The 24625-nt window shown below is 34.2% G+C and overlaps 1 protein-coding gene across 1 annotated transcript; it reads right to left on the bottom strand.

Annotated features, from left to right (window-relative positions):
* Positions 1-1212: 1212 nt before the first annotated feature.
* Positions 1213-24625, bottom strand: LOC111811391 (phosphatidylserine decarboxylase proenzyme 2). Its single transcript, XM_087117881.1, has 21 exons — positions 24224-24625; positions 24060-24139; positions 17464-17488; positions 16029-16088; positions 15178-15246; positions 13941-14027; positions 13696-13746; positions 13013-13096; positions 12376-12467; positions 11466-11621; positions 10100-10184; positions 9433-9544; positions 7853-7953; positions 7195-7242; positions 5640-5786; positions 4057-4152; positions 3894-3968; positions 3685-3777; positions 2983-3069; positions 2852-2902; positions 1213-1555 (listed from the first exon to the last, which is right to left on the bottom strand). Exons 1-21 carry the CDS (start codon positions 24434-24436, stop codon positions 1406-1408), a joined length of 1962 nt encoding a protein of 653 aa, XP_086974007.1. The 5' UTR covers positions 24437-24625; the 3' UTR covers positions 1213-1405.

Consider the following 24625-nt stretch of genomic DNA (forward strand, 5'->3'; position numbering starts at 1 on the left):
CGCCCTCCCTATTTTGAGTGGGTGCTCGCAAGGTCAAAGTCCAAAATGAGATTCTTTCATTAACACAGGGGCAGGGTAAAGAGTTTCAGTGATTTACACCTCGAAGTAGAATGTGTAAATACCGGATACATAGGTTGAGTCATTCGCCGACCAACTTGTTTTTCTAGGAAAATAAAATCAGTGAAGAAAATGAGTCTGGATTATGCACTCAATTCATGATACTATTGCTAAGACAAGATCAATGGTACCCTGCAATGGCAGACAAACCTAGATAATCTGCTCTGGAAGATAAAAAGAAATGTTAGTCAAGAATGTCCCATACGGATTTTCTTATATAACATTTCTAGAAATGTAACAACCCAAACCCACCGCTAGCAGATATTATCCTCTTTAGACTTTCCCTTTTGGGTTTCTCTCAAGGTTTTTAAAACGCGTCTGCTAGGGAGAGGTTTCCAAACCCTTATAAACAATGATCCGTTCTCCTCCCCAACCAATGTGAGATCTCACAATCCACCCCCCCCCCCCCCTCCCCCCCCGAAACCAATGTCCTCTCTGGCATTGTTCCCTTCTCCAATCGATGAGGGAGCCCCCAAATCCACCCCCTTCGGGGCCCAGCGTATTTGCTGGCATACTGCCTTGTGTCCACCCCCCTTCAGGACTCAGCCTCCTTGCTAGCACATTGCCCGGTGTCTAAATCTGATACCATTTGTAACAACTCAAGCCCACTGCTAGCAGATATTGTCCTCTTTGGGCTTTTTCCCTTTCGAGCTTCCCTCAAGGTTTTTAAAACACGTTTGCTAGAGAAAAGTTTCCACACTCTTATAAAGAATGTTTCGTTCTCGTCCCCAACCGATTGGAATCTCACAAGAAGTATGCATGAGTTTAGCCCTATAACATAATGTTATTGCAACTGTTTTACGTACATAAACCACAACAAAAAACTTAAACATCACAAATTTCTCATAAATAACTCCTGGAAATAAGAGTTATGAGCGGGTGAAGGCAACAAGATCTAAGTGGTGAATTAGTGAGTTAACATGGCACTACTCTACTTCTGATAACTGTTGAATAAAGAGAAATGAAGTTCTCTTTTATATTCTTCTTGACCATTTGGAATGAAAGGTTTTCTGCTTCTTAAGAAAATTAATATCCATTTAATTAGCCAAATATGTCCTCTTCCAAGACCTAAAGAAAATGAAATACAAAAATCAATGCAGGCAACATACAACACAGTTGGTTTTATTGGTATTCACAAAATCAATCAGATCTGTCCTTTTTTGTTTTTTCTTCTGCCTCCGTGGGATGGCGACAATATCAGAGTAAATAGATGGAATTGACAGATTCAGAAAATACTCAAGATAACTATGAACAAGGTAGAAAACGACATACACTGATGAGCTCATTTTCAGTCATCCAAGGCACAGCGTCTTACATCTGGCAAATCAGCTTGAGAAACTCTTCTAGTAGAAACACCAAGCTTAGTCCCAACACGAACCAAAGTTTCAAGTGATCTGGAACTATTTGCTAACAGGTCCTCATCTATCTGGATCGAGTCCTGCATCAAAATTTCCAGATTGTATCTCAAAAACTTGTAATAGATAGCTGGTACGAGTGGAACTTTTCACATTACTCAAAACTAAATATCAGAATAGAATAGAAACTTTTAATTCATATGCAGGTATAAGTTTGGATCTTTGTTTATACACAAAACACATTATTGATAGGCTACATCAGCTAATGGGTTTGTGAACAAAACACATAGCTGGGGGAAGAGGAGCGAAAAAATGTATAGAGCACATGTCAAGTAATATAGGCTGCATAAAAGTTGAAAAATCAATGAAGATTTGGTGGGTGGCTTCAAATTCATACCCATAGTGATAACCATGCTCGATCGAATTAACTGAACTATGCCTATTTGTAAATCCAGATAAAAGTGGAAAAATCTCAACGATAATGATGAAAATATACAAATATACACATAAGTACACCAAAAGTACTACACATAATTATGAAATCTAGTGATTAAATATCAATTATGATCAGGTGTGAGACTACAACTAAATCATTTTATGGAAACACGCATCAATGAGGAAAAACTAGGCAAAATGTCGATGAAGTATCTTTCACATACCTTTTAAAGTGCTTATAGAAAACTAAAAGTGTGACTAAAATTTTAGAGAGATAAAAAGTGCTTTTGATCAATTAAAAGGGAGTTTTGAAATTGTGATGATCAAAAGTGGCTTGAAATTTTATAGAAAAAAAATGTTTAGTGCTTTTGGATGAAGCATGTAACAAATTTCCTATTAAAAGTACACATACAATAAGTGATTCACTTAAAAAAGCACTTATTTCCACACACTGAATGGCTAGGAAAAGTGCACATCATCAGCTGTAAGATTGTAGAAAGCAATTTTGACCAACTTTCAGTTCCACAATGCTTGTGTTGTTGAAATATGAACATTTATACTGTTGCCTTTCGATTCTTCTGATATGTTAGCAGATGGCATAAATAAATGCTGTATTCTTGTTCTTCTGAAAATGTGAATATTTGACCCAAGCATACCAACTTCTTTTCATAAATACTTCAGGCGAAAAAAGATCTAAAAGAAAAAAAACTTCTAAGATTTCCCAAACTTCCAATCACTTCAGTTTGAAATTTTTAGTTATCTTCCAAAGAGTTCCATCAATGCAAGCTTTTTCTAAAAAAAACAAAAAATAGCTTCAGCATCTCCCTTAGTACAGCTATGTCAGGTGAAATAGATTTCAACCTCCACGTGGTTGGTATGAAGTAATTGAATTAATGGACATAGAAACAAAAATTTAAATTACGACAAATTAAATGAACACTTGCCTTTTCAAAGACACAAATTACAGTACTTCCACCGAAAGAGAAATACCCAAACTGCAGAAAAAGGGTATCGGTTAGAAGTTAAGCCATCGTAAGTATGCTACATATGAAGAAGGTATTTATCGTAAATTTACCTCTTCTCCTTTTTTTACATAATCTCCCTTCCCTTTTGTGAAGGTTATGCTGCCAACCATGGTAGCTCCAATTGCAACAAAAGCAACCTATAGTAGATGGCGATACTCTTTGTTAAAAGAATAATGTGGTGTTTTTGTCTTTCAACTCCATAGATAAGAGGTCAGGAAATATAAAATAGCTAAGCGCCTAATATAGTATACTTGCAAGCCATTGGCAAACAACAACTCAACAAATATGAAAGTCACAGCTGACAGTTAAGTAATATGCTTAAGTTTTTTAAGTAATATAAAATCATAAGACTCATACATCTACAACGGCATTTGATTGAGTTTGTTAACGTAACAAAGGTACTTAAAACTTAAAAGAGGTTCCTTGTGATATTAGAACTTGAGGTCTCCTTCCGTAGCAATTTCAGTTATATATATATATATATATATATATATATATATCTAGATGCTTGATCTCTTAAACAAATAACACATAGTGGGATGCAAGTTTGTAAACAATTCCATACCACTCGATTAGAAATCAGGACATATTACTGAAGTTCGGGCTAACATAGAGTATTTCTCTTTCACACAAAACAATCTTTTTCATATAAATATTACCAACTAATTTGTGCACTCGCTTTATAACCAACATCTGGAAGTAGTAAACAGTGTTCTCAGATATTTAAAAAGACCAAAAGTAAAGGGATAAACCTTGCCAAAATCAGAAGATGAAATTATAGCTACTGATCGCTTGTTTTCCGTGAAGACATTGCAATACTTGCTATTGACAGCAATTGGATTAACCTAGCAAGGATAAAAAAAAACAAGTTTAGTGGAAAGTGCAAGATCTGAAATCATGTTTAAAAAAAAAAGTAAAAAAAAAAAACGAAGCAAGATTTTTATGCATTCAATAAACATACAGTATACAGGCATCCAGGTATGTCCACAATTTGTTCAATGAATCCAGAGACTGGAAAATGGAAGCGATGATAATCCTGAAACATAGTAATCCTGCTTAGCTGATAATAAATGATAAGGTTAAATACATCACCCTGTTATGTATAGGGAAAATAAGGTAAATACTTGTGGTGCCAGACGAAATATCACCAACGTCCCATCCATAAAAGCACCCGCGCTTATCTCTTGCCCTAGAAGACCTTGAACTGAAAACTTCCGCCCCTACAAGTCCAAAACAACAATTTGAAATGTGGAAATACCCAAAAATGTTATTGTACAATTCAAGTTCTATTATTCTGCAATTAGTGCAGACATGTTTTCTTCTGGGTAGACCTAATATATTATGGAAACGCATTATCAAAAGTTTTTCTTCATTTCCTGATAAAGCATTCAATTTCAATAAAGTATATTTTCATCAGAATTATTTAGAATATCATCTATTACATTTTGACTGAAATATTTGCAATATTCCATCTAAATATGTTTTTTTACGTGAGTTTTTTTGTCCACTACAAGAAGGGTATTTAAAGGAATTGTCCACTACAAGAAGGGTGTTTAAAGGGAAACAAAACATAGTTTACGGCTCCACACCAAATTGTAAGTCATCGGCTACATTAGGGAAATGATATACTTTTTCCCGTTTATATTCTTCCTGCTTAGAATAGTTTATTTTTATCATTAACATGCAATGCAAAATTAATTGCAACAGCCCATGCCACCAAGAGAGGCACGAGATGACTTGGTCATGGAAGATAGAACAAAATACTTTTTTCTCATTATACAGAGCTCTGCCAGTATTTCTTTATATTATTAAGAACATAGAGTCTCAATTATCTTTCTACTTTTCAGTATAATTTTTTGGTGCATGGCTTTCTATAACTGACTAAATGGTAACAATAAATCTAAATAGATCCCTAAATACGAGGTAATAATACAAATAAATTAGAAAAATTGACTACTTCCCTTATTTAATAGATTACACAAATATCTTTTTTAACGCTAAAAATTACACAAATATTTCGTAAAACAAGGTCATTCCTTGAAACACATGTTTTCAGTTTCTTTCCTTGTTTCTGGTCCAAAGGAAAGGAAAAAAGGAAAGACAAAGGATAAGATTGAGCATATCCCAACCAGGGAACTATTATCCATCTTATCCGACTTACTCTTAACTCTTGCTTGCCACTCATAAGTGGTAAGCCCCAGATCGTATATATTCTCTTTGCATGATTTCTATACTAGTCGGTCAATTCAGTTCGGCTTTTTCACCTCCATTCGGTAATCATGTTGTTTCTTATTTTCTGGTTTTAAAAGATCAGCATGTTTACCACACACAAAAAAAAAAGGTAAGTTTTCCATCTTCCTTGAAAAAACATTTGAGTTCTAAGAAAAGTTCCAAAAACTATATTTTTTTTTTCTTTTCTAATTTTGGCTAGGTTGAGTAGTGATTCTACACTTAATTTTCAAAAACTGATAACTAGAAACAAAATGGTTATGAAAAGGAGGCTTAATTTTTGACAATTTTCCTTCAAATAAAACATCTAGGTCGCATCTGGGTTAAATGTCAATTTTGGGAACCAAGTGCTATCAATTTTCCAACTTAAGAATAATAAACATAATCCACCAACTACTTGCTAAATAACTTTAATGAAAAACATATGTAGGCAAGAGTCCATAAACTCTATATTGACATTATTAAAGGTAGAAAGTACCTTAATCCACAACCTTAGGCTGTCATCGATTGATTTAAATGCCATTAATCGGCAATCAGCAGCACATACTGCAACATCATCACATTCCACATGTGCAATTGGTCTCACATCGGGCTTCAACTCTCTTATAAAGAATTCATTAAATGTCTGCAAATGTGAGAGTCAAAAAGATATATTTTTTTTGGCAGAAACCGCTCTTAAATCAATAATACAAAATAAATTTGTCTGTACCCAAGCTGAATTGAAATAATGCCACAGCTAATGCAGATGGTTATGCACTATTAAGAAAATTCAAATATGCAAGAGGATAGTAATAACATCCTCTTCCCAATTCCAGCACTCAGAAAAAAAAAAACGAATTACTTGCAAGTCATTTAAAAGTAGTAGAAAATTGAAGCTTTAATATCTTTTTCTCAATATATTTATTTATGTTTAACTGTGAGTCCCCAAGTGACGTCATTGCTCAATTAGACAAGGCATTATAACCCCTGCAAGTGAATAGATGTTCAAATCTCCACCCCAACTAATAAGATGAGAAAATGAAGAAAAGAGTAAAGTCATTCAACCTATATTAAGCCCACAAGATAAACCCTCTTCCGATATCTGAAGTTGGAGAACACGTAGGATATCAATATTCTATATAGGTTCCTATCAATGCCTTAAATATATTTGTGAAAACAATTAGCCTTTTAGTTTTTAAGCCAAATTTGTCCACCTATTTTTTTTTTTTTTTCAATGAAAAACTAACCTTTGATTGAGAAAAAGTTAATGAATATAAAGGGCATACGAAAACATCATTCTATTGTCAAGACTGTTTAAATGTGGGCAAAAAATATTCAAGAGTAAGAAACAGCACAGTTAATTGATCCCCAAATCACACAACGCCAAAGATACAACTCAACAAACACAAATAAAGCAATCTTTCTTTCAGAAATTTGAAACGAGAGACAAGTGTTACTTGCACATGTAAAACACTAGAAAAAAAACTTGATATAAAAAGTTACATCGTCCCAAGATTTTGAGATGAAAATTAATGAAAAAACTATGGGTTTTTCTCCCTCTCCATTTAACATGAAAATCTAGATTCATGAAGGTAGGAGAGATACCAAACAGTAAACCACACTTTAAAGCTTTACAAAATGCATTACTAAGATGCACTCAAGTAACGACAAAAAACTTAAGCTTTCCAAAACCTAAGTCATAGATATTTCAAGAGCACAAAATTATGGTATGTTACCAACTTGTAATAGAAAGCAATATTTGGAATGTGGAAACAAGGATCAAATCGTAGGGTTCAATATTATCCCTCACTTGTGGTTAAGAAATTTGCACAAAGGTCCAATAAGTAGTTATCAATATGAACTAGGAAGGAAATAACAATATAGGAGCTCGATCCCATGACCTCCTACTATGATACCACGTTAAACTCACTTTCAACTAAAAAATATAATCTAATGAGCTAAGAAAAAAATTGATATTTTATCAATACTTCAACAAAACATGCAGGCTAGTAAAACAATCTTTACATTGTACCTTGAAATAAAAGATAGTGTACCTTGAAATATTCTAAAGGATGCTTCACTTCATTCATATTGATTTGATCCTGCAAAACCCAATAAATTTTGTCATCCAAGATGCGACTTACATAACTATAGGTTAAAGAGATCAAAAAGTACAAAAGGACCGGAGAGCTAGATGAATTCTTTCCAATTGGTTTGTCAAATTCAGGCTGCCAATTTTTAAACCATCTCCTTCTAAAGGTTCAAGAACTTTAGCCAAACCAATGCGATGTTTTAATCTTCCCTCCCCATTGCCTTAACATATGAATATCTCATTTTTCTCTCTAGCTCTTACAATCTAATTAGAAAATGGTAGGTTTAGAATTCTAACATTTTCACCTTGTAAAAATATTTTAAGACACCCGCCACCAATTCGTAAGTACAGTCATTGAAAATATCCCTTCGTTAGAGAAAAGGCTTTTTTGTTTGCACCTAGTATACAAGATCAGTTCAATTATATTTAGGTTAGTATTAAACCATCTTCTTCAAAACATTTCATGGATTTATGCACTTTTCATTATCATGTGCAGAAGCTCCATCGATTAAACCTATTAACAATTGTAATAACTCAAGAAAGTAAACGTTGACGATTATAATATGTAATTTTGAAATTTAGTGAAACTTGAAGGGAAATAACTCAAAAATAATCATTGCCTTGAAAGATTCAATGAAATGTGGAATATCTTTTGCAGATTCAACTGAATCCATCCGCTTTCCTTGCTTTTCAGAAATGCTATGTAAGAGTTCTTTCACCCCTGCATTAACCGTCAAAGAATGTTGGTTTAAATCAAACAAACAAAGGAGTGAATTAAAAATAAAATAATATGAAATAAAAAGCCACCTGATAGTAGTAAAAGTGGAGCATATAATTGAAGTTTTAACTCAAAATTTGATAATGAGATCAGAATTACACAAGTGAAACTGTGAAAGTAATTAAAATTTAGTACTTAAAGTAATATGTTAAAGTATTCTAAAGTTTTTTTTCAATGCCTTTTTAAGTTTCTTGCAGATATACATTGAGGAAAGTGTATCATTGAAGAGTTTTGAAAGAGGAGCAGTTTCCTTATTTGCTTGGTGATTTTGGAATGCAGGTATTGGCTGTCCTTTATCGATGAGTTTTGAAAAGCAAAGGAAACAATAAAGAGAATATAAAGAAGATAAAAGGGAGAATGAAAAGAAAAGGAAAAAGAGATAGAAAGGTGAACTACAGGTTATGTTCAAGGAATTTTCAACAGCTTGTAGAAGAGTTAAGTTTTGAAGTAATAGCAGGAAGAGGGTAGTTGTGTTCCAGATAATTAGCTTTGGTTCTCGATGGAGGTCTTGAGACTGGTGTTTTCTATTCAATGTTGATTTGGGTCTTTATGAGAAATGGTGTTCAAGAGGTGAAGCAAAGCTTTTTGAGTTGACCTATTTTCCAGCTCAGTTGCAGTTGCAGGTGGATGTTGTTTGCTCAATGTTTTTTTTTTTTTTTTTTTTTCCTTCTTTTTCTATGAGAAACCGAGTTTTTGTTAAGATAGATGAAAGAATACTCGACACATTCAAGAAAACAGCCCAACAAAAGAGCCAAACCAAACCCTAAGCTAACCAAGGTCAATGTATACTGTCAGCTGCAAGTTTTTTTATTTGTATTGTTCTTTTTGGTATTATGTTAGGTGGTCTAGGTTCTGTCGGATTGTTCACTTTTAGTCGGTCACTTTCATTCGACCAATGAAAAGTTGCTTCCTTTTATGAAAACAAAAGTGTTAAATGGAGTAGAAAAGTAAAACTAGAAGAGTAAATGTTAAATGAATAGAAACATTGACAAAAAGCTGAGAAATCCTTGGTTAAAAATTATCTTTCTCGAGAACAATACTTTCTTATATCCACGAGTATCTCCAGTGTTCAGGCCAATGCATGCAACCACACATTAATCACTTAACCCAACAATATTTGGTTGTCAAGAAGCTCGTAAAATTTAATATTCCATATAGGTAGCCACGAAAGGGTTTGAACCTATTCCCCAGAGGTACTGTTTCTTTTTTTTCCAAATGATCCACCATTAAGGGGTGAAAACGGTGGAATAGCATTACTAATTACTCTAAAATAATAATCAATAATAATTAGAAACAAGCCATCGTACAGAGGAGATAGAAAAGTAAGGTCAATAGGTTTTCTAACAGGTATAGATAAGTTCGTAAGTTTTGAAACGGGTATATATGTTACATTTCAGGACCTCTTCACAAACTAAATCATACCTTTATCCATAAGAGCAAGACCGACTTTTGACTGATAGATGGCCCTCATTGACAAAACAATCTTTCCATCAATTATCTCTTCCACTAGCCTTTTTTTCTGCCGATCATAAACCTAAAGAGTAATCTGTGAGCTAACAAGCAAAAAGTAAAAGATGAAGATACTAAACTCAGAAAGAGGTCAATAATATTACAAATAGTTCAAAAACATTTCCCCAGAAGTAGTTAAAAGTAAATATTTGGTTACATTTTAAAAAATGCTGATCCAAATTATCTCTTTGTTTTTTCTCTACTATGTTGGATTATTTTGTTCTTTTAAGGATGTTGACGTTTCTTCAAAGCATAGTAAAATGCACTAAAAAGTTTCACTGGTACACGTGGATATAAAACTAAAGAAACAGAGAACTTGCAACAATTTACCAGAGAGATTATCGATTTTAGGTATCTAGATCCTTTAGAAACTTGTGAAAAAAAACATGCTCTTAAAGTTGAACAATTTTTATTTTCATTCCCAAAATAATCCCTTTAAAATATGTACGAATGTATTAAGCTGCAGATGTGCTCACTAAACATTAATACTTCATTGGATGTAATTAATTACATGGAAGAGTATTAGTATAAGAAAGAAACTTAATTTGAAAAGGAAGTGAAAATTAGAGAAGGTACATACTACAATATGAGATGCACTTGAACCAGAGTTTAGACCAACATCATACGATGAAAAATGGGCCCATTCGCTTAACTTAAACATCCACCTGCAAAGCATCTGAAATTTCTCAATCTCTACAGAAAAAGAAATGGAGACAAATATCATATGTTATGACAAAGCTCACTCCCCTTCCCTCCCCTCCCCTCCCCTAACTCAATGTTTTGAAAACATTAGGTGCATTAATGCTCCTTGCCTCAGATGAACAAGTTTCTTCCACTTCCAAAGTCATTTACATGCTTGCTTGGAAGTTGAAGGCCTCTAAAATTGTAGGATTCTTGGCTTTAACTCTAAATTCAATAGTGTGTACAGAATCCAAAAAAGTAGTCCTAACTTATGCCTCTTCCCCAAATAGTGAAACCTTCGCAATTTTTTGGATGAAACCGGCAACATATTTTGTGCATTACAATTTGGCTGAACATCTTCAGGGGAAAAAAATTGCAAGAGTTTCGTTCTTTTCCAGAAAAAAATTTGTTGGATAGTTTAGAATGATATCCTTTTTCCAATTTAGTCTCAATGGTGTACTATGTACGTTGTATTGATAGTTATCTCATTCAAAGCCTTTTGGGCCAAGGTTTCTCCAGTAGTTCAAAGGTTCAGTGGAAAAAGTTTAAAGGCGCTGGATTTTAGGGTAGAGAGAAATCTTCGCTTTTTCTTTTCTTTTCTTTCCTTTATTTTCTTTATTCCCCCCCCCCCCCCCCCCCCCCCCCTCCTCCTCCTCCTCCTCCTCCTCCTTGGGGGCAGGTTCAAGCTTGTAGACACAGCTATTTTGTTGGATTCTAGATTGGCTTTCATGGCTCAGTCCCTCTAAAATTCATCTTTTCTTGACATTCAAGTTGATTAAGATTAACAGCTATAATTTATCTTTTCTTAATATTCAAGTTCATTAGGGTTTTGTTTAACCCATTTTCCTTTTGGAAAGCTGTCGCATTCTCACAATTTTTATTTCTTTAATAAGAAACAGACTTCGAAAAAGAAGAGAACTGCTGAAGGATACAAACTTCTAACGGGAGAGGAAAAAGGAAAACAAAACACCTAAAGCAAAAATAAAACGAAAAAGATTACAAGAGTCTAAAAGAAGACTCCTAGTTGTGTATATACTGATATTTCGATGCAAATATTTTCTATCCAAAAACTGAATGAAAACTAACCTGAAAGGATCATTTTAAAAGAACTTAAGCGGGAAATAGCAAAGATTAATCAACATTTATCTCATATTCTCCGAAAGTGATGTTGCTCTGTTTAGCTATCTTGTCCTGAGCCGGAAAAAAAAAAAAAAAAAAAAAAAAAAAAAAAAAAAAAGAGCTAATTAAGTACATGAAAACTTTACCCATATGCAGCCTGTTTATCGGTCAAGAACCCTCCGGTCATAACTTGGTTTCCAGTTCCTTCATCAAAACATAGAGTCAAGTGAATCATATTGTTCAGTTTATCAGAAACTTCAAGAACTTCACCACAAACAGGGCAGCGATTCATCAATGGTTCCCTGCAATTTAAAGAAAATCATCAATATGCTAGAAAAATTAAAAGGAATGAGATGAAGAGATGGGAGAGTTGTAGGGTCAAAAATCAAAATTGTTCCTTTCAACTTCAACCAAAGTGCATTATGTAGTTTTATTCACCAGTAACTGTCTCTTAATTGATTCTCCATTCCATCTCATAAACATGCTTGCTACCGTAGTAGCCATTTTTTTGTTGGTTGACAATAGTTTGAATTGCCTTATAAGAAATGAAGTGAAAAAACTCATGTCTCAAATGTGTAAAGTACTGCAAGCGTGAGGGATGAATTTTTTTTTCTAAATTAACAGTGGAAGGGTAGAGAAACTTTCCAAGATGTGCATCACACAAGTAAATTCCTCTATCATACGCAAAAAGACAATTATAACTCCGCTATCCAATTTTCAGGGGGACCTTCGTTTCTTTGTGGTCCAAGCTTGTTAAGCTTCTTTGGTTTTCAATATTAGGTTTTGTTCTAGCTGGTTGTTTTCTTTTCATTTTTATGTGTTTTCGTTTCTTCTTTCACACCTCATAGAGTTTCTACCTTCTGAGCATTAGTCTGTTTTCATTTATTTAAAGAAAAATTCGTTTCCTGATTAATAAAATGAAAAATTATAGCTCTCTATCCACAGACATTTAAATTCACTGTGAAAATTCGCCGATTTTCAAGTATCAAATAATAATCTGGTGCAAGAAATAGGTGAATGGCATTTTTCAAAAGAATGATTCAAATGGATATTTACTTCTCTTGTTGAGCAGCAAGAAGAGCAGCCAACTCATCAAGCGTGACAACACCATCCCCATTCTTGTCAGCTGCCTTAAAAAGCTCCTCCTTCTAGAATATTAATAACTATACAGCTCAGGAAAATAGATATGAAACCAGATAGAGCAACGAAGATATTTATATCAGAAAATGAGTGCCGTAAAAAAGATTAAAAAAAGATTATAAGAACTTCAAACAAGATAAACTGAAAAATACATGTAAAGCTGATCCATAAGATTTCCATTCTTGGATACAAATGCCTTATTTACAGTTCAAAGAAAATTTAATAACCAGCAGATAGTTGAAAACTGCGTAGAATGTACTTCAAGGAATAAGGAACTTATATTCCAAAAATACAAAGAAAGGAATCACAAGGATATAAAGAGAGAATAAGAAGAAAACATTAAAAAAAAAAAAAAAAAAAAAAAAAAAAAAAAAAAAAACTAAATTCTACTTTTCCAATTAACACATGAACTCTATTTGGTACTGTTCTCAGCAGTTCAAAGTTAACCTATAATCGTCATAAAACCAATGTTAGAATCATTTCTTACAGTGACTTATAGGGGTAAAAAAGAAACACAGAGAGGGAGAGAGAAGATTGAGTTTTAGCTTCAAACCTTAGAAGCTGCCACTTGATTGCCAAAAGCATCAATTAAGTCAGAAAATTCAGGGAATGAGAGCTCTCCATCCTCATTATAATCCTGTGCAAATATGACAGCTCAAGAATATGAAAGTAAATAATTTTAAGTAGGAGAATTCTAAATGGGATTACATGTTTGTGATGTCTAGCAAACATAATTAAAAATGACATGTATGACTAATTTCTCCAAGAGTTGGTTAAAAGAACAATGCCGCCGTCCAACAACAATAGTTTCTTGCAAAAAGAGAGTTTACATCTCTTGTTGGTTCAAAAAATTCTCTTCCTCCTCAAAGTCATGAAAAAACTTCAAATGTATCCTTACATATGCAAAATAATATTGAAATGCTGTTAGCTTTCAACAAAATAACGAAAAAATCACTATTTTTAGGAGTTCTGTCACTTAGGGAGCATCAAATAGATAAAGTTGTGGAAATGGTGAAGATAATTAGGTGAAGGTAAGGGTAATTTGGTAAAAGAGAAAATATGAGGTCTTGACCTTAACTTTAATCTTAGGCTATTTATTCAAATATCTGTAGTTATAAGAGATTTATACTGGTTACCCTTGAAACAATAAAGCAACCTACATCAGTCTTAGCAATAAGCGGTGGAAATTCTGTTCCTTATATCATTTAGCTACAAGAAGAGAACATTGTAACATACCACAATAGATAAGATGCGTTTTGCAAAGCGTTTCTCTGTTTCGATCGGGTCCTGCCAATAATATTAAACTGAATAACAGAAGTGCTTACTGAATTCACTAAAACGTGAAATAAATACTTCCATACCATATTATAAGGTATACAACGCACAATAAAATCTTAGGTTGTTTTTAGTTGGCATAAAAAAATTTTGAAAAAAAACACACACACAAACATAATTAGAAATACTAATGATGTATCGTGTACCTCAACAGAACATGACACATAAATTTTTCCAACCACTGCATTAGGCGGTGATGGATCCAACAATTTGAGTTCCTCAGAGCTTGAATCCTACAAGACCACATTAGGACAAAAATTGTTCCTCAGAGTAACGAAGTGAAGGAAGAAATCCAACTGTCACATGCTATTAGTTAAAAATGATACGGATGGCTTCGGCAAAAGACGGATAAACTGGATAAAGGACTGCCAATCCAGCTTTTCAAAACAGATCTAAGTTTTTTATTTTGCAATAGAAGTTTCTGAAATAATTCACACCTTCGGCTTCAATACCATATTCAGTAATCAAGCTTTTACCTCTCTCAACTAGGACTTTGTTATAAAGCATTAGCTCCTAACGTTTACAGTTCAAACAAGAGCTTTCATCTCCTTCCTTCAGCTACCTCGTCTTACAATTTTATTACCATTCGCACTTGGTTGTATAATGCCTAAGCATTTCATTTGCTGCCCCTTGTATATTAAAGAAACTGAATCCCATGTTCACGTTTAGCTCCAGCTGCTTAGCATCATTGTTTAGGAACAGTATCCTTTCTACCTTTGGATGGCTATGCCTAGGAACATCTCCACCTTCATCTTAAACACCATTGTGAGTCACCATTTCGATAAGTCTAAGAAGACTCTTTGACAAAATATTGCTCGAGCTTTCCTGTGGAATCTTTGGAAAGACAGAAATCCACGGATCTTTTCTGACAAGCAACAAAATTTCAACAATTTCTTTGAATCCACTATCTTTTTAACAATTTTCTCGAGTAAATTAACTACTCCATTTCGAAATTACACTCTTTCCTCCCTCATTTCTCATTGGAAAATTTCCTTGTACTCATCTCATCGATAGGACCTCATTTTCTTTAACCATTTCACCTAATCAATGCAAATGTTTATGTTTAGAGTTTGATGTAAATTCATATTTTGATTTTCGTATCCCATCCTCTTTAGTAATTTCTTCTCCTAGATGAAATTATACTCTGTTATAATAAAAAGAAATCTACTTATACAGTTTGTTATTAGAAAAAATTGTACCTAATGCTACATAGTAGAAAGATCTTAAATAATATGGAGTAACTAGTCACTTGCAAAATACTAGAGTTAACTCGATCGATGTTTACAAGTACAGGAAAGAGAAATGGACTTTTCTATGTGAAGTGATTAAAGTAATGCAACTAAATGATCATGGATGGGTCTATGTATGGTAATAGTTACTCGCCTGTGATAGAAATTCAAGTAGATCGATCTCACAATATCCAACAAGGTTGTTTCGGGATATTCTATTAGTCTGCAATACAAAAAGATAAATACAAATTTTAGATTACACAATTCCATGGAAAGAAAATAAATTGATAGTCATTTTCGAGGGTGTGTTTTGTTAGATCTATAAAAAGCTTTTGTACATGATTGTTCTCTATATGGTTCTATTTGTGGTTTTTAATTTTTCTTTTTAAGGTAGTTTGTATCTCTTGAACTTTTAACCTTTTTTAATATATCAATGAAAAGTTATTTAGTGTTCAAAATCTACAGATTCTATATATTATGCAATTTTGTAATTTTACTTTCATTAATATTCTAATAACTAGCATTCTTTTTATCATTAAAAAAGACATTACTGTTCCTAGCGATTTCGAAGTTATAGCCTTCAGATAAAATTCTATAAAAGCTAGAGAACTTGAAAAACGTGCAAAAGCTTTTTTCAGTTTCAACTCGGGTTTCTTTCCGTTTTTTTTTTTTTTTTTTTTTTTTCTTTCACCCATTCATTAATTTAATTAACACAGTGAAATGTTTTATAAATTTTATTCAAAAATTTTTAGAATCATAAAATAGAAAATAAAATTATATTAATTTAAGATATATTATATTTTAAACTAATATTTAAATATCTATAAGTTCTTTTAAGGACAATGTTACATTTGAATGAAAATTAATTCGTTTTTCTGTTTACATTGCAGTATCAAATCAAACTGAAATTCCAGAAACTTAAAGCTTAGAAACCTATTCTTTTTCTAGTAAATCTCAAACCCTTAACAACGTTAAAACCATTGAACCTTTAAAGATGATTACTACCTCAAAAACAGAGATTCTCGCAATATGAGGTCCATCCTTCTCCAAGAGAAGCTTCTTTTCCTGTGAAAAAAAAGAAAAAAGTTGCATTTAAACAAAGCTGCATATGTCAGGTGATTCAGTTATCATATAGGTATTAAATGTTACCAAACAGTTCTAAACCGGAGAATAAGCATAAAAATTCTTTCATATTTGATTGGTTAATTACATTTGCATAAATACTTATTTCATACTAAACAATGATATATATCAGTACAATTTCTTTTCTTTATTTTCATCTTTTTGATTTTTTGTTTTTTTATTATGGGAACGGCAATCTTCATAGATGAAATGAAAAATTACATAAGAGTAGCAATCATAGAACAGAAAACAAAATTACAAATCTCTGAACACACAATTTATAAAACAAAAACAAAAACAAAACTAGAATAATAAACTACACTAGAATCCTGATCAAAGAAACATGCGTTTAAATTTCAGACTTCACAAAAGCTTTCCATCTCTACTCCTCTGTTCCAGAAATAAATAAATAAAACTCTGCTTGCATCTTTGAAAAAATTTTAAAAACTTTAATTCCTGGAATCTAGTGAGAAAACAGCACCAACTGAAGGAGAAACGCAAACCAACTGCGGCAAAATAAAACCTTTGACAACACAAGAAATCTGAATACTGAATGTCAAACTATGAGCTGACAAAAGCCGCAGAACGTAAACTTCCCAAAGCTTCCAATGGACTATTGGGATAAGTGGTGGAAAGAGGTAAAGGCAAGAGTTAGCCTTAAAGTCATGAGCATGGTTTTGGAAACTTATATCATATGCAAGATAAAGCATGAACGCTTATTGGGTTAATGCAATTAGGTGAATTCTCTAAATTATTTATTCGTTCCATACAACTATATATAATTTAGGATTTCTGTAACTATCTTGTTTTATACATCACTTCGCATTGGAAAAAAGCCTTTTACTAAAAACTTCAAGGTTGAGCATCCTTCCCATTTTCTTCATTTTATCTTATTAATGAAATAATTTTTCTTTTTTTTTTTCTGTTACAATTTAACCAGGGTTGGGCAGTTAACCTAAGTCATGTATCTATAGAACTAAATATTATTTAAGACAAAAGGGCAAAATATCCAACAATTTCCTCAATACCAAATCTTAAGAGTCAAATAATTATCTTGAGAGATTAATTTATATGCATATAAGTTGGCCGAAAATCCACCGACTAAAAGATAGTAAAAATATTGTAGATTATCGATTGAAACAAAGAAAAACTATAAACGAGAAGTGCAGAGATGGTACAATATAAATCTATTCCAACTCAAGAAGTGATAGGGAAAGCATTTTTAAGTACCAAAGCAAATAAAAATTCAAATAAATTAGACGCAACACAAGTAAAGAAACTCAATTTGCTGCAAAACAATAGAGGTCTGAGTACTCACAGAGTTCCAAGCTGGGTCTTTAGTGCTGCAAAACCAATAAAGCCCAATCAACAAACTCAACAATATATATTTACGTATTGAATATGCAAAGGTCTTCGTAGCGACAGAGTCAAGATTGCTCAATAATAATAATATAAATAAATCCAATAAAATGTTATGACTATGTCAGATATCTTTCAGATAAAGGATTCGATGGTACATTCTTATGATTTAGACAACATTCAAAGAAAGGTGATGCCACCATGCTCCAACTTTACCAAGGGCCCCTAAAAAATGGTGGCTGAAATTGAAAATGTCTCAAATGATAAAATCAAATTGGCCACTCCAGACAAGAAAGTAAAAGTTTCTAGCCAATTGAAAATGACAGAAACTTCAAAATTAAAACTTCTGAATTTAAGTTTAAGATCTCAGGTAAATTTTACATCACCGTTAAATTTATATCTTTTTCTATAACTGTAGTCCCAAATTCTGATAAAACAATTTATAGAAACCAGAACAGAATCAAACTAAATTGAAATGTAAAGGATGAAAACTTACAAGATAAGCCAAGTAATTTGAAGAACTTGGACCCTACCTACTTGAGATCATTCTCAAGCCCTAATTCATTCACCAAAATAATGTCTACCTTCTCCTTCCCACTCCATCTAACTATAAATTACTACCATAACTACCTCCCTAGTTAATTACTAATATACCCTTTAATACTCTAATAACATGCCTATCAAATTTCCTACAATTCCCACGTTCAAATTCAAATTAATCCCGAGAAAATTACCAACATTTACCTTGCACGACCTCTAGGATATTGATTTCTTTTTTTTTTTCTTAAAATTTTTTATTCTTATCAGATGGGTTTTCTGTATTAAGTGACACTGTTCATCTCAATCAGAAAATTTGCAACATTGTCAACACTCTCCTGCATAAGAAACTACGTTTAATGAAAGATTTTCCTCTTTTCCCTAAATCTGACCAAAAAATGCATTTTTCAATTCTAACATTCAATTCAATGTTTAACAAGAATTTAAAGAGCTACAGAAGTTAGACAACGTCAAATGTATTTCTAACGTTGCAGATCTTGTGTCACCATTTCCACTTTCCACCATGTCTCAATATTTGAGGAGAACATATAGGTCATTTTTCTAAACAAGAAACAACCTCTCATTGATATAATGAAAATGAATAAATGTTCAAAAGATACAAACTCCTAAAGGGAGTGAAAAAGAAGAAAATACAAACAGCAATTACAACCAAATAGAGATTAGCAAGAAAATAATAAACATTTACAGAACCTAGAATTTTCTCAAGAACTTCATCTAAAAGAGTAAGAGGACTTGCAAATAAATGATGAAACTATGAATAAGGCCTCCAACCAATAGCTACTTCAAATCTTCCAAAGAAAATCATGAAAAGACCACCAACCAACAAAAAACCTTGGAAAACCCATCATAAAACCTCAAAAAAAACTCCTCAGTTCTGCAAGAACTATTGATCCATTGAAAAAAACTTTGAAGAATCATCACCAACAAAGAAATAAAAAGAAAAGTATCCTAATGCAAGTCAACCCAAATATCTCAAACAAGATAAAACAAAACTATGGAAAGCTAACATGACTTCCTTATTGAGCCAAAGGAGGCACAAAACTCAAGACCACACCGGCATCTTCCTTGAATGAATCAACCTTCACCAACTTGTCTACATGCCCAGTGTCAAGGTCATGCTTGTCTAGGGCATATTACCTATGATCGCATGCCTAATGTCATGGCCATGCTTGTACAAGGCGTGTTTCCTGTGGCTGGTATGACCATTCCAAACCCTTTTTACTTGCTTTCGTGTAAGCTAGTTTTTTATTATTTAATTATAATAATTTATGGGGGCATGGCTCCTCGCCAAAATCATGTATGCACCTACTAAGGCTAATTTTCTGCAAAATGCACTATAAGGGGATGCAACTAGTTATCAATTCCTCCTACCCGGGTTATATGATATCAATGTTGTTGTTGTTTATTGCTTATTGCTTGCTAGCTTATAATATTACTTCCTCATATTGTTTTCCAAACGTTTTTTTATAAAACTTTTTTTAACCCTGTTTTCTAAAACTATTTTCCAAAAATGTGACTAGAGGCTTGAGCATACGTCGTCCATGCCAACGGTGACCCAAGTTTAGTTGGACTTACTTGAGGGCAAGAGTAAGTACCACACAATCACGTTGCAATTCTCGAAAGGGTACGATTGCGACAATTGGTATCAAAATCGAGCCGTCTCTTAGAATTCAAGTAAACAAACATGTCCACTACAAAACAATTAAGTCCCGGGTTGACCGATCGGTCGAGATCGAAGAGAAAATGCTCTACCCAAGTGAAGTCCTTGACAATCTTGGATTTTTGGAATCTCGCTTGAATGAGATTGCCACTAAAGTCAACATAATTGATGTGGCAGCTAGCCGCCTAGACAGGATGTCCATCCAAGAATTGATGCCTCAAGTTGAGTCCCTAGAAGATAAAGTCACATGAATTAGTGGCTTCAGGGGTGGGGATAGCTCAACAAGCTTTGTTCCCCGCATAAAGGAGCATGTCGGAGGTTTAAACAACTCCCAAAAAGTGATATCTCAAATGATTTCAGAAATTTCAAAGGATGTAAAAGCTGCTCTTAATGTAGTAAAGGCCAAAGTAGCAGATTTGAGCGTCAGACTAAATCTCACCATGAGATCGATGGGGAACCAAACCCCAACAAGGAACGTAGTCTAGTTTAACAAGGCAAAGATCTCGAAGCCTAAGCCTTTCTATGAGGTTTGAGATACTAAGGTCTTAGATAACTCTATCTTTAACCTCGAACAATACTTTCAAACTACAAGTTGTTAGATGAACACGACTCTCCACAATGGTATGATATTGTCCACTTTGATCATAAGTTCTCATGTCTTTGCTTTGGGCTTCCCCCAAAAGGTCTCATACCAATGGAGAGAGTATTCCTTGATTATAAACCCATGATCATTCCCTAAATTAGCCGATGTGGGACTTTCATCATCCAACACCTCCCCTCGAACAAAGTACGCATCCCCTTAATCGAGGCTCAACTCCTTTGGAGTCTTAGTCATTTTTTTACTATGCCTTTGAGGAGGCTTGACTCCTTTTCTTTTGGAGTCCTTTGTTCGACATTTGAGAATTTACCAATCTATTGATACGACTAAGTTTAGGGCATGGCTCTGATACCATGTTAGATTAACAGGACTCTCCATAATACTATGATATTGTGCACTTTGAGCATAAGCTCTCATGGCTTTGCTTTGGGTTTCCCCAAAAGGCCTCATACCAATGGAGAGAGTATTCCTTGATTATAAACCCATGATCATTCCCTAAATTAGCCGATGTGGGACTTTCATCATCCAACACAAGTGTTGTGGCATTGGAAGCCTTGACAACAATGCATCTAGTTGACAATGAAAAAATGTGGGGGAGATCCAGGTACATGGACATTCAAAATGGTTGATGTACCATAGACACTTAGGAGAGACTAAAGCAAGAACTCTTTTGGCAATTCTTCCCGGAGAATGTCAAGATACTAGGAAGAAGAAAATAGGGGAACTAAAGCATGCCAAAAATATTTGAGACTATATTAAGCAATTTTTTGGATTGTTGGATATTCATGATATGTCTGATAAAGACAAGTTTTTTACATTGTTGATGGGCTAGAGTCATGGGCGAAGTACAAACTGTACAAATAACGAAATCAAGACCTTTCTACAGCTTATGCTACAATTGAATGATTGCTTAACCTTGACAATGATCAATCCTAAAATGTGAGACAGATTCAGGCATCCACAAGTGGAGGTAATAGAAATTACCGATCCAACTCACCCAAAAGTGGGAGGAGGTGATAGACTTGAAACTAGAGGAGGGGACTATGGATCCTCCAAAAAGAGAGGTAGAAATCTGTATTGGAGACCACACCACCAGAACAGTTATAATTGGGGAACCTTGTACTACTTCATATGCAAAGGGACACATCGAGAGTTTAAATGCCCACAAAAGGCGTCTCTCCAAACCTTTCAAGAAAAAATTGGAATGAACCCAGAAGCGAAATATGAAAAGAAAAAAGCTAAAATATCGTTAGTCGAAAACATTGAAAACACCCACATGGGCCCTAAAGTATTTATCTAATCTCCAAAAGAAAGTGGGAGAGATGGAAGAGCCAATGGAATGGAATCTTATGTATGTCGAGGCCTAGGTTAACCACAGATTGACTAACAGTACTAAGGTCAACTTTGGAGCTACTCACAACTTCATAACAAAGACCAAAGTGAAATGCTTGAACATTGTCTAGCATCGAGATACAAGAAGGATGAAAGGCATCAATTCGGCAGCACTATCTGTCTCAAGAGTTGCAAAAGAACTCTAATCCAACTAGGAGCTTGGAGTGGACACTAATACTCGACAACCAAAATGGGTGAAGATGATGTCAGGGTTAAAATTGCTATATGTCTGATTTCACGATCATACTTGTCCAAGGCGTGTTACCTATGGTCGCATGCCTACTCCATACCTTTTATACTTGCTTTCATGTTAACTAGTTTTTTAATATTTTATTATTATAATTCAAGGGTGTATTGACTCCAAATCAAAATCATGTCTAAACTTGCCAAGGCTAATTTGCCTCAAAATGTAATATAGGGGATGTGACTAGTGGTCAATTCTTTCTACCAAGGCTATACACTATCAATGTCGTCGTTGTTGTTTGTTGCTAGCTTGCTTATAACAGTGTTTTCTCAAATTGCTTTCCAAACATCTTTTGACCCCATTTTCTAAAACTGTTTTCCAAGATCGAGGTTGTAGACCTGAGCATACGTCATCCGTGCCAACGACGACCCGAGTTTAGTTGGTTGACTTATTCAAGGGAGAGCATATGTGTCACACAATCTCATTTCGAGTCTCGAAATGATGCAGTTGTAACACCCAGCACCTTTTAAATGTTTTTCCTTCTCCAACAATGATGAAACTATTAAACCTTTATCTCCAACCAACGGTACTTCACACAAAGTTCCCACAACCCCTCCCAACAAAAAGTTTAGACCACCAAAAGAATCCAAGACCCCAAAAGATTGTTCATCTTCCAGGATCCTCTTTTCTCTCGAAAAATATAGGAGACTATTTAATCAATCAAAATCAGCAGGTTAATGGTATCTAAAGAAATTCAAATAGAACCTCCACATTTCTTTCCAATAAACTCAAAATTTTCATTTTTCAATAAAGATGAAGGTAATCTTCTGATTTTAATCCATCCTCCAAAGCTTTCTACCAACTAAACTCTTCTATGTTTATAACCGCACCAAGTCTCAAACAAAATATGGAATTCTCCTATCTTTCTCCAAAGACTACGACGAAAGCTTCTAAGAAGTCAACCTAATTTGAGCAAGACTTGGTCAGCTGCAAATGGATTTATTAACGAACTCTTAGATTTTTCTTTCTTACGAGTTTTAGAGATTTCTCTCCAATCATCAGAAGAATGTAATCTTGAGTTAACAAGAATTTTAGAGAAATCCAAATTTTTCACCCCCTTTTATTTATCTAGAAGTAGTTTGAAGAAACTTCAGCTGCCTAAAACTTGTAGAAGATGCCCCCAAATCCTTTTTGACAAAAGAAGCTTCAAAAATACTTTCCTTGGGCAAATAAAGATCAATTGCACTCATAAGCTTTTGAAGAGATTCGCTCAACATATCCCAGAAGACCCACCATCCTCTTTTCTGAGACCAAGCCGGAACAACCAAAATAGAATTTTTCGCACCACCATTAAACTGGAAAGAGATCTCAATAAACCATCCAAAATTGTTAAAATTTTTAAAGATTCTAAAGCATTAATTTTCAACATGCATCAGCTTGCTTAACTTGACGTTGGAAGGACAATTCCAATGTGAGCCGAACGGCTTGTTCCAGCCATAATAAAGTATTCCAATGATGTTTAACAAAAAAGGAGAGACACTTTTCCCTTTCTTCCAGAAGTTAAATCCCATGGACAAAAATGAAACAAAAAAAGAATATATTCGCAATACTACAACTGCTTTCCATCTGACTACAAATGCAAAGACGAACCAACCAAGGAAAATTCTCTTAGATGAAGAAACTGATGAGGAAGAACCGAATGAAGGCTTCTTCTTCCAAAACCCTTATCACGTTCTTTCTCTTACTGGTGTTCCCTTTGCGAGAGAAAGGCAACAACTTTTCGATAAAGCATAGGTTTGTGTTGTGGAAACTGTAGTAATTCAATTCCATAGTCGAACTTTCCCCACAACGAGACTTTCTGGCACAGTAAACTACACTTTACTTTTTTCCCTTTATACTCTAGAAAAATTCCTTTCAACAAGATGGAACAACATCTTCCAACTACAAGATTCCACGCTTACGAAATTCAGAACAAGAAACGGTAAATCCATTTCAGCTAAAGTGGTACAGAAACAAGCTAACTTTACAGCAGGCAAGTCAGAAAAGGCAATACAATCACAGAATATATGTCCCCGCGTGGAACTCGCTTATTTAAACAATCACATAGGCTAAAGATCAAAGGACTAAAGCACCATAACTTGGTTAAAGAATCAAGAACTTAACTGATCAGAGATTCCCGTCCGAAAAGTCTGCTCTCCGAAAGAAACACAAGCGAGCCACTTATCCTTGAAATTCATTTGCGCCTACAAACAAACAAACAATATCAAACAGAGAGACAAATCAAGCGACAAACGAAAGCTTAGATAACAAAACAGCCAGAGCATTACACTAATAAGAGTAAGAACAGCGATTCCAGCGAAATCCTCCACAGAGCCAAGTTTGGTATGAGAACGAATTCCTTTGCCATTGGCGTCTCCTCCACGACGCCTTCGAAGAAATCGACGAAGATGCATACGCTTCTTGAATCGAGAACCACGCGAGTCTTCAGCATCGGGATCTGAAGAGGAGGAAGACTCAAGCTTGGAACTGCCATTCCCCATGATTGGCTCCGCTCCTGCTGCTGCGTCTGGAAATGGAGGGAATTCGATTGGGAGAATCAGTCTTAAGCCATGAGAAATCGAGGTTGTGGGGGATCGTGGGGTCTTTGATTTGAATACTTCCAAGCTGAAAATTGGAAGAATGTCAGTCCGTTCAACTTTTTGGTCTGCTTTTCTGCTGTATTGTTCTTC

The sequence above is a fragment of the Cucurbita pepo genome, chromosome 15 (genome assembly GCF_057944985.1).
Source record: "Cucurbita pepo subsp. pepo isolate OVF chromosome 15, ASM5794498v1, whole genome shotgun sequence".
Lineage (NCBI taxonomy): Eukaryota > Viridiplantae > Streptophyta > Magnoliopsida > Cucurbitales > Cucurbitaceae > Cucurbita > Cucurbita pepo.

What these genes read in the sequence shown, in the direction of transcription:
- LOC111811391 (XM_087117881.1), bottom strand. Translation starts at nt 24,436, where the DNA reads ATGGGGAATGGCAGTTCCAAGCTTGAGTCTTCCTCCTCTTCAGATCCC. An exon ending in AAGACCCAGCTTGGAACTCT is followed by an intron (nt 16,089 to 17,463) that starts GTGAGTACTCAG and finishes TTTTTTTCACAG; the next exon opens with GAAAAGAAGCTTCTCTTGGA. An exon ending in ATGTGTCATGTTCTGTTGAG is followed by an intron (nt 13,747 to 13,940) that starts GTACACGATACA and finishes TATTATTGGCAG; the next exon opens with GACCCGATCGAAACAGAGAA.